Here is a 13,710-nt window from a genome sequence, read left to right as displayed (position 1 = left end):
GTTTATACTCCTCCTTATATTCAGCCTCTGATAATACTGAGTCCTACCTTGAGGGCAGGGGACTGGACTTGAAGACCTCTTGAGGTCCCTTCCAATCCTATGATTCTCTGATTCTATGATTTAATGTTAAATTTTTCCACTTCCTGCTGTTAGTCTAAAAGGAAACTAAACTACATGCTGCTTATTAGATGTGTCAGGTGAGAACCAATATAGAAGAACAAAACTCAATGCTGTTAACTAAACCTGTCTTTTCAGCACAGAGTTATGTAAGATCATATAGCCTGAAGGAACTGTATGAAAGCTAACCTTGTGTTTTAAGAAAGATTGTGCTGAGGACATGGTTCTCCATTTTCCATCCATAGTTACACTAAAAGGCCTTGAGGATCAGCTGCTCAGTGTTATTGTGGGGTTTGAAAGAAGAGAGCTAGAAGAGCAGAGAGAACATCTCATCCAGGAAACCAGTGAGAACAAAAACTTGCTGAAAGATCTGGAAGATTCTCTCCTCCGGGAACTGGCAACTTCCACAGGAAACATGTTGGATAATGTGGACTTGGTGCACACCCTGGAGGAGACAAAAGCCAAAGCTACTGAGGTACCTATAAGAGCCTTATCTCATGGTTGTTCTACGTAGGAATCCCTGTCTTTCCTTTGGGATTTGTTTCATCCTCCTTTATTCCTTAAGTTAGGATGTAAGTTGAAAAGGAGCTGAGAGTTACATGGTGAGCAGTTGTCTATGAGAACTCCATACATGCACAGGTCTAGCACTTGTGTCCAGAGACAGAAATCTTAATTCTTTAAGAATTTGTTTGCTCCGAGTTGCCCACTTGATCCAGGAATGTTTATCCATAATCAGAAATATATTATCTTTAGGTATGGGGCCAGACAGCATGATATTTCCTGAGGAAATCCCTTAGTGTGCAGAAGTCTCAAAGTCAATCTTGGGCCTATGAAACACCATCACTTTACAATGTTCTGCTTGATGTGATGGTGGTGAGTCAGAAGGTCTTCATCTGGATCATGAATTCATGATGTAACATCATGACATATTTCAGTGCCATGGGGAGGATTTTATTCCATCAGACAAATGGCAAGCCTACCTTCCGCATAATAGGGATCTTTTAGTTAAAAAAAAAAAAAAGCATGTATCTATCTCTGTATCTTTGGTAACATGTTATTCCAACTCTGAAACAATCTTTGCATGGTTTTATTAAAACTGAAGGTTCACTGAAATTTGTAAATCTTTTCCAGTATTTCTTACAAACATACAGTGCTCTGTATCACAGATATTCCAACTTTATCATCTGGAATTTAATAAACTGAACTAAAGCATTTTTGGAGAGGGAAAAGAATGTTTATTAATATGATTTTTTTCTTTAAAAAAGGCTACTTGAATTTTTAGCTATTCAATGTGGGATTGTTTCAAGGAAATGTTCTTGGTTCTGTGGCAGCAACTGGCTTTTGATGGCACACCTGCCAGTGTTCATATGATTTTTTATAAATGCTGATACTTGTTTACTGCTTGATATATTTTTAAATCCTGGAAGGGTTGTTCATAGTATTTCAAAACGCTGTTTCAATATTGTTTAGCCACAGATTAGCTCAGCATATCATTAACCATGTAGTTCTGTGTAGTAGTTATACATGGATAAAATTAATGCTTGGGAGCCACATTTCTCACTTGCTAGGTATCAGAGAAACTCAAACTGGCTGAGAAGACAGCAGTGGACATTGACAAGCTGCGAGATGGCTACCGACCTGCTGCTAAGAGGGGCGCCATTTTGTTCTTTGTTTTATCTGAAATGGCCCTTGTCAACACCATGTATCAATACTCCTTGGCCTCCTTCCTAGATGTGTTTGGGTTTTCGCTTCGGAAATCCATGCCCAACTCAATTCTTCCAAAGAGGCTAAAAAATATCATGGATACATTGACATTCAACATATATAACTATGGCTGCACAGGTTAGTGTGATTAAGCACTGGGATGGCATTTTGTATGTTTGAATGACTGTAATGGGAATTCCTTCAGTCAGCTGTGCAAAGCAATGTAATTTTGTGCTGTCAAAGGCATTTCAACAAATATTGAATTCACTAAATATTCTGTTAGCTGCTAATGCTTCTGCATTCTCTACCCCTTCTTCCCTCATGTTAAGGTTGCTCTGAGATGCAGGGAAGTGCTGTATTCCATCCCCTTGATATTTAAGAAGTACTTCTACTTTTAATAAACAATCAGTTACAAATAGCAGTGGTTCCAAACCAGAAAGATTGATCTCAACCTCTCTGAGCTTTGGAGGGGAGATCGTTTGGAATCTGAAGCTAGATCTGGATGTGAATGTTGTTGCAGGCTCAAATCTCTACAGCGGGCTGAACCAAAATTCACCACCTTGAACTTTGTGGGGTGATCAGAGTCAAGATCTGGATCTGAAATTTGTCCCAAGCCCAAATTCTTAAGAAGCAGACTGATGAGAATATTATGTTCTTATTTCAGGCTTGTTTGAGAGACACAAGTTATTATTTTCCTTTAATATGACTATCAAAATAGAACAAGCTGATGGTAGAGTCCCACAAGAAGAACTGGACTTCTTTTTAAAAGGTAACTTGGATACTTAGTACCTTCTAGTAGTTATATGCTCTTCCAGAATTAAAATCAAGATTTTTGACTACATATATTTGACTATCAAAGTTAGCTCCTTAGTAAAATTTCCATAAGCACCTAAGTCCCATTTACTTTCAATGGGACGTGGGCTCCTAAGTCATATAGATCCTAAAATTTAGCATGCTGAGCCTGAGCCCCGAGGAATATTTTAAAATAGATGTTCAACAAAAATACCTGGCATATGTTCAACTAAAGACAAATTAGTAGTTTACCTACTTCTATTAATGGGTTATAGCACGTTGTAACTGACACAGTGGATCCTCAGCTGATGTAAATTGGCATAGCTTAGTTTAATTCAATAGGCCTAGGCTCGTTTACACCAGTAGAGGATGTGGTCCCTTGCATTTGTTTCCAGCTTGTTTGATGGCAGAAAGGCCAACAGTGAAATTCTGACTCCAGTGAAGTCAATGACAAAGCTCCCATTGACTTCAGAGGGGCCAGGATTTTACACCAAGAGTCCATCTTTAGTTAAATGCATAAATAGTGTCAAAAATACAAACTTGGCATGCAAATACTTGCAAAGTAGTAACTGTTTCTCCAGCAGACTAATTAAAAGTCAGCGCGCTCCCTTTTATGATAGTGATATTTATTTAGTTTTCTGAATTGTGACTAGGCAATATTTCCCTGGAGAAGAGTACACGAAAGAAACCGTGTACTTGGCTTTTGGATCAAGGCTGGGAGGACATAATTCGCCTATCTGAACTATTTCCTGAGGAGTTTGGGTCTCTTCCAGATGACGTGGAAAAAAATCTTGAAGTATGGAAAGAAGTAAGTGATTTTCTTAGTCTAGTTTCTATTCCCTCCCTCTCCAATTAAATGTTCAAACATGATCCAACTTGTTAAAAATGTTTGAGCGATCACTGGCTTTTCCCTTTAATTCCCTGACTGGATGTTTCTTTAGAAGCTGTGGGGTAATTGCATGATCTACATAGAAACATGGAAATGGCCATAGTCAGACCAGTCAGCCATTTAGTCTGCTGTTCTGTCTCCAACACTGGCCAGTACCAGATCCTTCTGGGGAAGGTTCAAGAAACTGATAATGAAAAATCTGGACTAACCTACACCTGGGGAACTTTCTTCCTGACCCTGAGCAGTTTGTGACTGGCTTATGTCTTGAAGCATGAGGGTTTTAAATGTTTTAAAACATCTTATCTTATGTAACTGTGGATGTTCTTGTTTTCCAGTTAAATGTCTAACATGAGATCCCTGCCCCAATGAAGTCAATGACAGTTTTGCCATTGGCTTCAGTAGAGTCAGGATTTCACCTCTAATCATTTTTTAAATCCTATTAAATTATTAACTTTTATCATCTTGTGGGAGTGAGTTCCACAGAGTAGTTACATGTTGTATAAAAAAGTATTCCCTTTTACCAGTTTTAAATTTGCTGCCTTTCAATTTCATTGAATGTCCATTTGTTCTTGCATTATGCGGGAAAGTAAATAGGAATCTCCGATTCACCTTCTCTAGACCATCCATTATTGTCTTGAGCTTGTGACCTCATTTAGTTGTATCTTATGAGAATTACCATAAAATGAAAGTATGACAATGGCATTGGATAGACATGTTTTATACTGAAAAAGTTGATTTTTGGCATTTATTTAGTATTTTTTTCTAGTTTCTCTTTTCTAGTTTCAGTTTTCTCTGATTCTTCTCTGTTTCCCCATGTCTGTATCTCTTGTTGCAGTCCTGTTATCAGATTGACTTTATCTTTCCTAATAAACTTGGTTGATTTATCCATCTGATCAACTCATGTTCTCTACTGTATTTCCTTTCTCAGTGGTATGATCTGGATGCCCTGGAACAATCACCATTTCCCATGCAATACCAAAATAGTCTCACACATTTTCAGAAGCTGCTGCTTTTACGTTGTTTCCGAGTAGACCGCATATATCGGGCAGTAACTGACTACGTTACTCTGACAATGGATGAGAAGTAAGTTGCTGTCATACGTTTTTTTTTATCCAGAATCTTTCTAAGTTTTAAAAGAACCAAAGAAAGTCGGAGGTAACCTGAATCAATTGCTAAGCATTTACTGGAGATTGATATTTCATAGACACAAACCTAAATGTGAATGCAAAATGAATTGTGTTAGATTCTCACAAGCTTTTTTGACTTGAGAGCTTTGAAAAGTAAACAAAAAGCAGGTGGTAATTAATTGAAAAATCAGTGTAAAGTGGGGAAAAAAGTATACAAAAGGTCTCTTGTCCAGTGCTTCCTTACTGAGGTAAATACATGTGGGGAAGATTTGCTCACAGGAGAGCAAAGGAGTAACTGATGATCCCCTGCTTTTCTCCAGAGCCTTCCTCAGCTAATTCTAGTGCATATCCATGTACATTTCTCCTTTCATTTAGCCTCTTAATGCATAGTTAAAGGTTCTGTATCAGACTGGATGGATTTTATTTTTCAAGAATTGCAAGTGTCCTATTTTAGCTGGTATTTATAACTTCGAGGACATAAGCATTTTTGGAGCTGCAGCTGTTTTAGGGGCAGTGTGATAACCCCTAGCTACTCTACCTGAAGATGTTAGCCCTTTGCTCATTTCACTTTACCAGAAATTAGCTGTCCCTCTCATTATGCAAATCTTTGCCATTCGCTCTTCCTCCCACTAAAACACCGTACCCCCCCTAAACTGACAAGTATCATTATTTTGAACATCTGTACTTCCCATATATACAGTGCACGATGTATGTGACATCAGTAGATTTAACAAGAAAAGCGTCAATAGAAGTTTTAAAAATTCCTTGCCATTAAAAGTATACATAAAATGGGCTGAGATCAGTTATAATTAGACCTGCTTGAAAAAAATTTGATGGAACAGTTTTCTGTCACAAAATGCAGCTTTATCAGAACCTTTGATAGGAATGTGTCAATTTTGACAAAATTTGGAGCGGGGGGGGGGGGGGGGGGAGTTAAAACAAATCGCTTGGAGTTTCTTGGTTTGTTTTGATGATGTTGACACATTTTGTTTTTATAAAGGTAAAAATATTTTGCTTCAAATTTATCATTTTGATTAATTTCATTTTTATAATAATTTTACTGTAAGAGTATATGTATATTATTATTTATATTATATTGTTTTAACACAATGAAACATTTCATTGACCCCCATATCAAAAATTTTAAAATATTTTATTCTGCAGGAAATTCTGACTTTTTGTTTGGTTTCAGAATGAAAACAGATTTTTGGAATATTGGAATTTCTTACAGAATAGAAATTCTATTTTCTGACCAGCTCTGGTTGTAATGTTTACAAGACTCGGGTATAGTACCCAGCACTGACGGTGTATCTCTTTGATGATTAAGGATCATGCCGCACTTTTCATTAGGTCCAGTGTTAACCCTTTGTCTGAGCCAATTTCCAGCTTCAGTAGTGATGTTCGTTCTCTGTAAATTCTCCCCATGGTTTCAGCTGAACACAGTATTCCACTTACCATCTTGTCCTAAGACACATACTGTTTCTGTGTGCGGTTAAATAACTGCCAAATTCCACACCACAGGTGGCTGTACTTCAGTCATGTGTGATGTGATCCATAGATATAGTAAGTGTTTCAGTTAAAGGGCTCAATCCCGCAGTCTCACTCCTCCTACATATAGTCCCATAGATTGCATGTGAGGCAAACTCTGCATTGGATGATGGGTTTGCAGGTTCAGCCCCTAAATTTGTACTGAACTTTGAGATCCTTTGAACTGAAGGGACTGCAGCAAAGTATTATCATTAATTTCCGTTCATGTGAGTATTTCCATAATTTGCCTAAACAGGTAACTGAGATTAATAGCCCTTTGTCCCATTTAACTCTCCTAACAGATGGCATTTTAAATATTTTGTGCAAATTAGTGTACCAATTTATTGTACTTCTCCCCAACCCCCCAGATATGTTCAGCCTCCTGTGATCAGCTTTGAAGCTATCTTCGAGCAGAGCACACCTAACTCGCCCATTGTTTTTATCCTAAGTCCTGGCTCTGACCCTGCCAGTGACCTCATGAAACTGGCTGATCGGACGGGCTTTGGAGGGAATCGACTCAAGTTCCTCGCCATGGGACAAGGACAAGAAAAGGTATCTTTGTTGTGACAAAGCACAGTTCAGTGGGATGGTGTGTGTGCTGCCTTCAGTACATTATTTTGTGACTGCTGCAGATCTCATTTCTGACATTACGGGTCTGTCCAGGCATCTGTCCCAACAACCCCCTGCTTTTGGGAAAGCCATACTCTGTGTATTAAAAACAAAGCAATCTGGGTGGGAACTGGCATACAGATTACCACCCTAGAAGCAATCACTTCCTGTAAAATGAGAGCAGACATTTGTCTGGTCAGTTAATTTGCTGTTTGAGTCAAGACAGGTTCAGAATTGCTTCCTCACCTGTACCAAAAAAATTGTTGAGGTTGAAAAGATGCAGATATGCAGGCTGTCAGATTTCAGTCAATGTCCCTGCCGCTCCATCGCTTGATATGAATGTAGGGAATGTCATCACTGCATATTGGTATTTGCAAGCAAAAAGACCCTCATCTGTGCTCTGTTTGTACCTGCGCTTGTTTCCCTGCTCTAGCATGGCTGGGGGATTTTCAAAAACACTCAGCATTTGGCTACTCTGTTATCATTTGAAATCAGTGGCAAAGCTCCCATTGGTGTCAGTGAGAGCTGAGTTAGACCAATACTAAGCTCTTTTGAAAACTGCACTCTAATGACCTAAGCTTACTTCATTACTGTTTTCAAGTGTTTGAAAGCTTTGTGCTGTTTTTATTTTTAAAGCAATTAATGAAATAGAAGAGTATCTCTCCCAGCACAAGGTATTCCTGGGAGGCTCTGCGAATTGGAACAATGGCTTAATTGGACATTTTTGTTTCCCTCAGAGTGTGCCAAGAGAATTCTGCTTCAAAAGAAAGAAAGAAAATGCTCTGTTTTCTTGCTATGAGGAAGCAGTTGGAGGCACTAAACCATTCAGAATCCCTGCACTTTCAGGGTCAAAGCAAGCTTTACTCATAGGCAGCTATTTCCATCTCATTGACACAGGTTGCACTGCAGTTGCTGGAGAATGCAGTGGCTCGTGGACAGTGGTTAATGTTGCAGAACTGTCATCTTTTGGTGAAATGGCTGATTGATTTGGAGAAAGCATTGGAGAGAATTACTAAACCTCATCCAGACTTCCGCCTGTGGCTGACTACTGACCCTACTCAGGGCTTTCCCATTGGAATACTTCAGAAGTCTTTAAAGGTACAGTACAGGGATGAAACACCAGCAGAGGGCATGACACACCACTCTTACGCATGCCATGCCACTCTTATTCAGGCAAAACTGATTGACCTTGGTGGGAGTGTGGCCTGCATGCAGGATTGGGCCCTAAATGCTGTCTTTTTTCTTTGTAAGCAAGATCCTATTGTCATCCTCTGGTTTTCCAGCAGGTGAGGTTTCACTGATGTGAAATAAGTTTAATAGAAGTGTTCATCTGATACTACCCTTAGGCACATACTTCTTAATCAATCCATCAGTAAAAGTGAACTTGTAAATGCCCTTTAGATCCAAACACCACGGTGATGAGTGGGTTAGAAATACCCAGCTACACCTCCTGTCATTTCTCTAATGCTGAAAATGTAGAGCCAAGGTCTGTGTCTAGCTGAGCAACAGTGTCAATAGGGCAAATGTTCTTATAGGACAGTTGTTTCCAGCTGCTACATAAGGCTGAAGCATTTATCACAAGCAAGATGAGCTGATTATTTATAAATGGCGAGCCAGAGATGCTGTACTAATCTTCTTTTTTGTGGTGACTATTTCTGTGGTTGTAAATCATTGCTGTGACAATTATCATTTTTATCTGACAGATGTTAATGCAGCAGAGTGACAATTAGTCATTGATTCAGATATGTATTTTAGTGTATCAATGACATCTTTAAAATATTCACCACCGGCAGTGCTTAATCCCAGATCTGCAAAAAATAGTTATGTGTATATCTTCCATTTAAGACTACAAATACCCAATCTGTGAGCACAGCTGTGACCGTTGCAAGCACAAATTAGCGCTTTTGTGACATTTGAAAATCAAGCTAAGAAGTTGGCTGTGCCTCAGTTTCACCATCTGCAAAATAGGGTTAATAAGCCTTACCTTTCTCAGAAGGATGATGTAAAGCAACATAATTAAAATGTGTAATTCAAAATATTTGAAATTGATTTCAAAATATAATTAAGTATACTTAATAAAGTATTACTGTTGTTATATAACTGCTCTTTACACTTTTGCTTCATACTAAAAATATAAAGTTCATAACTTTAATAGTTTGCCAGCTAATTGAGAGGTTTTTTTTCTTTTGCTAGGTTGTAACAGAACCACCGAATGGGCTGAAACTAAATATGAGAGCCACCTACTTCAAAATTCCCCATGAAGCCCTTGAGCAATGCCCCCATGGCGCATTTAAATCACTGGTCTATGTCTTAGCATTTTTCCATGCAGTGGTTCAGGAGAGAAGGAAGTTTGGGAAGATTGGCTGGAATGTACCATATGATTTTAATGAATCTGATTTCCAGGTAAGAAGCTAAAGCTAATGGCCCTTGAGTTTGCACAGGTTACCTTTGCAAATATGCTCTGTCTGTCCATCTTCCTTTTCACAAGTAAGTTAGTGTTCCTCCTTTCCCTGTCATCACAGACCCTGTAGACCCCTGAGTCTATAAAGTTACTTTTAGCCAGTATCAGGATTGCTGAGAATAACAAGTCAGGTTCCTGATCCAGCCTCTTTACATTTTGCCCCCTGCTGGCTGTTTGTTGTGAGATTTATTTTTCATTTTCTTTTGAGGAAGACATGATGATTAATGTACGAATTAGAATTTTGTGAAAACTAAATGTCTGTATCCTTGTCTGACAAATTTGTGACTCTTCTCATCCAACATGTTGTAATAACTGTTATTAGGTGTGCATGGAAATCCTGAATACATACTTGACCAAAGCCTACCAGCAAAATGATGACAAAATCCCATGGGGCAGTCTCAAGTATCTCATTGGAGAGGTAAATCTGATTGTTAAATAGCTCTGATGGTAAAATGAAATCATGTAAATAAGGACAGCACTTGCAAAAAGATCAATCTTATCTTCAAGCAAAGTGGGCTAAGATTCTTTCCTGGTTCTTTCAAGTAATTGCTGTATGGCCCTGAGTAAGTCTCTTTGTCTCAGTGAAATAGGGACATAACATTTACCTACACCACGGAGAAGCTGGGATTCTTAATTAATTCTTGATTAGAAAGCCCTTGGGATCCTTTGATGAAAAGCACTACACAGAATAACTGCAAAGAATTATCATTACAATAGGCCTGTGCTGGAGTGTGAACTATACGAAGGGATATTTACAAAGCTCCTGTTACAACATTTCAGAGCTCTCGCTACACACTGCATATTTCAGTAAAGCGGCAGAAGAAACTGAAATTTTGCATCTTAGTGAGCTCTTGACCCTTTGTGGTCCCTGAAGTAATCAAGCTTGAGAGGACCAGCTCTGCCATGGTCTTCACAATCTGGCAGCCATCTCTAGACTCCCCCTAGTGTCCAAGCACTTCATGCTTTTGCCCCATAAGGAGGTGTTACCAGAGAAGCACAGGGTTTCCTCCTGGAGGGGCAGTATGCAACAGCCAAACATACTTTGATGTTTCCAAAAGTTTTAAAATCTACTTGTTGCAAGTAAGCATGTTATATAAAATAGTTTCACTAATTTCTAGGTCATGTACGGTGGGCGTGCAATTGACAGCTTTGATCGTCGCATTCTGACCATATATATGGATGAGTACTTAGGGGATTTCATATTTGACACATTTCAACCATTCCATTTTTATAAAAATGAAGAGGTTGATTATAAAATCCCAGCAGGGAACTCAAAGGATGAGTTTGTTGGTAAGAAATGCATTTCCTTCCAGACAAGTTAGTATTTAAAAATTCTACCTACAATCTGTTTTCCTTTCTGTATTTCTGTTGTTATATAAGGGCTGTCTCAAACTTCAGCCATCCACTGTGTGCACTGACTGAAATGCTTTTGTTCCCTTGGTTAATAAGGCCAGACGTGTGTAAATCTGCAAGCGTCTAGTGGTCAGCTCATCACACTTCTCTTTATAAAATCTTTAGTTTACAATTTTAATACATTCTTTACTTTTTAAACATTAAACACCCTTGACACAAGTAGATCTGGTAGCTGTATCTTAATACACTGCATTTGGATAAGCCTCATGTATTTTTGTGTTATAGAGGAGCTAGAGTCTCTACCACTTGCTAATACCCCAGAGGTGTTTGGTCTTCATCCCAATGCCGAAATCGGATACTATACACAAGCTGCTCGAGATATGTGGTCTCATCTTCTTGAGCTGCAACCTCAAACAGGTATGATTCTGTCACCTAGAATACAGTTCTTGCAAACAAAAAGTAAATCATGAATGCCTAAGACCTTGGTCTTGTAACTTCTTGCACATGGGCAGCCTGTTGTGTTTACATGGCCATTGACTTCAGCATGGCTCCATGTGGGCACAGCAGGGTGCCCATGTGCAAGATGTTGCAGGAGAGGAACAAGAATCCGCTAGTATTAAAAATCTATAGGAAATGTTTGAATTTAGACTAATAGAAAACATAAAAGTTATTTAGCGCTCGCTAAACTGTTCTAATTACAGGGGAATCTGGCAGTGGAATTGGTCGAGATGAATATATTGGACAGGTTGCAAAGGACATAGAAAACAAGATGCCTCAAATATTTGATCTTGACCAGATAAGAAAGACTTTTGGAATAGAAATTTCACCAACAACAGTCGTGCTATTGCAGGAATTGGAACGGTTTAACAAACTGATCATTCGTATGTCCAGATCCCTGGCTGAACTACAAAGAGTAAGAATATTCAGTTTCAAAGGGAATCCTCCTCATTTAAATCTGTTGGGCTTTGAAATTCTTAAGTTCTGTCTCTGCAAATTCTCTCCCCAGGCCTTGGCTGGGGAAGTTGGAATGAGCAGTGAACTGGATGAAGTGGCTCGGGCTCTCTTTAATGGACAGATCCCGAGCATCTGGAGAAAGCTGGCAGCTGACACGCTAAAAACACTTGGAAATTGGATGATTTACTTTAGGAATAGGTATAACCAGTACACGTCCTGGGTGAGTAAGAGAACAGAGAAACCCTCTGCTGTATCTGCATTATTTACTGCCCAAATTAGAGTCCGTCTGTAGGATTCAACACCTAATGCTGTCACTAAAAGCTGTTTGAAACGAACCCATTCCGTTACAGCAGTGACACCGCATACAGCATTACTGAACCCTTGCAGTGGGCTGATCAAATAGGGCTCCTTGGCCAGTCTTTAGAGATGCTTCATACCTGCAGCTTCCACTTAAACTGAGTGACAGTTGCAGGGCTTAGCACTGAACCCCCTGGTTTTGAACGAGGAGCAGGCAGGTCCCTCATGAGACGGAGCAGTTCGGAATTGAAAGAGGTCTCTCTTGTGATTGATTCCAGGTTAATGAGGGCGAACCAAATGTTATGTGGCTCTCAGGACTACAGATTCCCGAGTCTTATCTCACAGCTCTTGTTCAAGCCACCTGTAGGAAAAATGGCTGGCCACTGGATCGCTCCACCCTGTACACACAAGTGACCCAGTATGGTACTGCAGAGGAAGTCACCGAGCGCCCTGGGCAAGGTAGCACTTTCCAGTGCAGAGTTTGAGAAAGCGGTTGTTAATTAGGCTGCAAACACAATGGCCATTTTACAAAGGTAATGAGTGTAAGTTTGTTTTAACTTACACCTTTGCAGCCAAGAACTCGGAGTTGTTTGTCACGCAGGACCATTCATGGAAGGAACTGATGCCAAGGTATTCAGCAGGAATGGGAGTTAGGCTCTGTCCATATTTAAAATGCTACAGCTACACTGCTGTAGTGCTTCACTGTGGACACTACAGCAAAGGGAGAGGTTCTCCTGGCACTGGAGTAAATCTGCCTCCGAGAGGTGGTAGCTAGGGAATGGAAGAATTTTTGTGTCAACCTATCACTGTCTGCCTGGGGACTTAGGTCAGCTTAACAACAGTACTGAGGGGCATGGATTTTTCACACCCCTGAGCAATGTCACTGGGTTGTTCCAATTTTCCTGGGTCTTTCAGGTGAGTGCCTTACCTACCAGGCTCATATACTTTGGCCCATTTTGCCTCTTTCATTATTTATATGTAGTGGAACTGCTTCGACAGGAGCAACTGAGGGACTCCCACACTGGACTAGCTCACTGGTTAGGGCACTCATCTGAGAGGTGGCAGATCTCTGGTCAAATCCCTTCTCCCAGGGTGGGGCAGGGGCAGCTGTTAACTTGACTTGAAGTCAGGGGGGTCTCTCATATCCCAGCTGAGTATCCTAATCACTGGGCTACAACTTATGAGGCAGATCCTCCTCCCCCCCATGGTGTGTGGCATTAGGTAGCCTCTGAGCTTGCCTAGCTCAGGCCCTGCAGGCAAGATCAGTGGATTTTCTGGCTCATATGGGGGCTTAGGCATGTGGACACCTAGAGGGACACAGCAATGCATGGGCCCAGGGGTGGAAACAGGCACTTTTACAGGAAAATCTTGGGCACTGAGTGAGTTTAGGCAAGCAGCTGAGCAAGGGTTTAGTGAATCTGGGATTTTGGAACCTAAGTGCCTTTGCAAATGTAGCTCTTAAGATTGAGCTCCTTTAAAAACGTTTAGCCTAGATAGTGTAATTAAAGGTATTTTTAATTTTAAAAACTGCATGAAATTGGCTTGTGCCTGATTCATAATAAGTAAACACAGGAGTCATTTACAGTATTTCAATGCGCTGAGGTTGCTGTAAACCCATAGTAACAAGGTCTGGCTAGTCCAGAGAGAATGAGCCTTACAAAAAAAGAATCCTTTTTAAATGGATTCATTTACAAGATGTTGCTTTTCTACTTGCTGCAGGATGCTTTGTTTCCGGTCTATATCTGGAAGGAGCAGACTGGGACATTGAGAATTGCTGTCTTGCCCGAAGCAAGCCCAAAGTCTTGACGGTAGATTTACCTATTCTAAAGATAATTCCTATCGAATCACATCGGCTCAAACTACAGGTATGAATATCTTCC

The 13,710-nt window shown here is 40.0% G+C and overlaps 1 protein-coding gene across 1 annotated transcript in view; it reads left to right on the top strand.

Annotated features, from left to right (window-relative positions):
* Positions 1 to 13,710, top strand: part of DNAH10 (dynein axonemal heavy chain 10) — a 98,126-nt gene that overhangs the window by 81,798 nt on the left and 2,618 nt on the right. Inside the window, exons 64-78 of the mRNA XM_037878565.2 lie at positions 363 to 592; positions 1,686 to 1,959; positions 2,486 to 2,590; positions 3,267 to 3,421; positions 4,431 to 4,585; positions 6,525 to 6,708; positions 7,663 to 7,863; positions 8,959 to 9,168; positions 9,549 to 9,644; positions 10,345 to 10,516; positions 10,865 to 10,996; positions 11,281 to 11,492; positions 11,586 to 11,753; positions 12,109 to 12,289; positions 13,550 to 13,695. Of these exons, the coding sequence (XP_037734493.1) occupies positions 363 to 592; positions 1,686 to 1,959; positions 2,486 to 2,590; positions 3,267 to 3,421; positions 4,431 to 4,585; positions 6,525 to 6,708; positions 7,663 to 7,863; positions 8,959 to 9,168; positions 9,549 to 9,644; positions 10,345 to 10,516; positions 10,865 to 10,996; positions 11,281 to 11,492; positions 11,586 to 11,753; positions 12,109 to 12,289; positions 13,550 to 13,695 (2,621 nt within the window). The remainder of the gene's footprint in view (positions 1 to 362; positions 593 to 1,685; positions 1,960 to 2,485; positions 2,591 to 3,266; positions 3,422 to 4,430; positions 4,586 to 6,524; positions 6,709 to 7,662; positions 7,864 to 8,958; positions 9,169 to 9,548; positions 9,645 to 10,344; positions 10,517 to 10,864; positions 10,997 to 11,280; positions 11,493 to 11,585; positions 11,754 to 12,108; positions 12,290 to 13,549; positions 13,696 to 13,710) is intronic.

The sequence above is a fragment of the Chelonia mydas genome, chromosome 15, assembly GCF_015237465.2.
Source record: "Chelonia mydas isolate rCheMyd1 chromosome 15, rCheMyd1.pri.v2, whole genome shotgun sequence".
Classification (NCBI taxonomy): domain Eukaryota; kingdom Metazoa; phylum Chordata; order Testudines; family Cheloniidae; genus Chelonia; species Chelonia mydas.
Note: the sequence above shows the minus strand (reverse complement) of the source record. Positions and strands in the feature narration are given on the sequence as shown.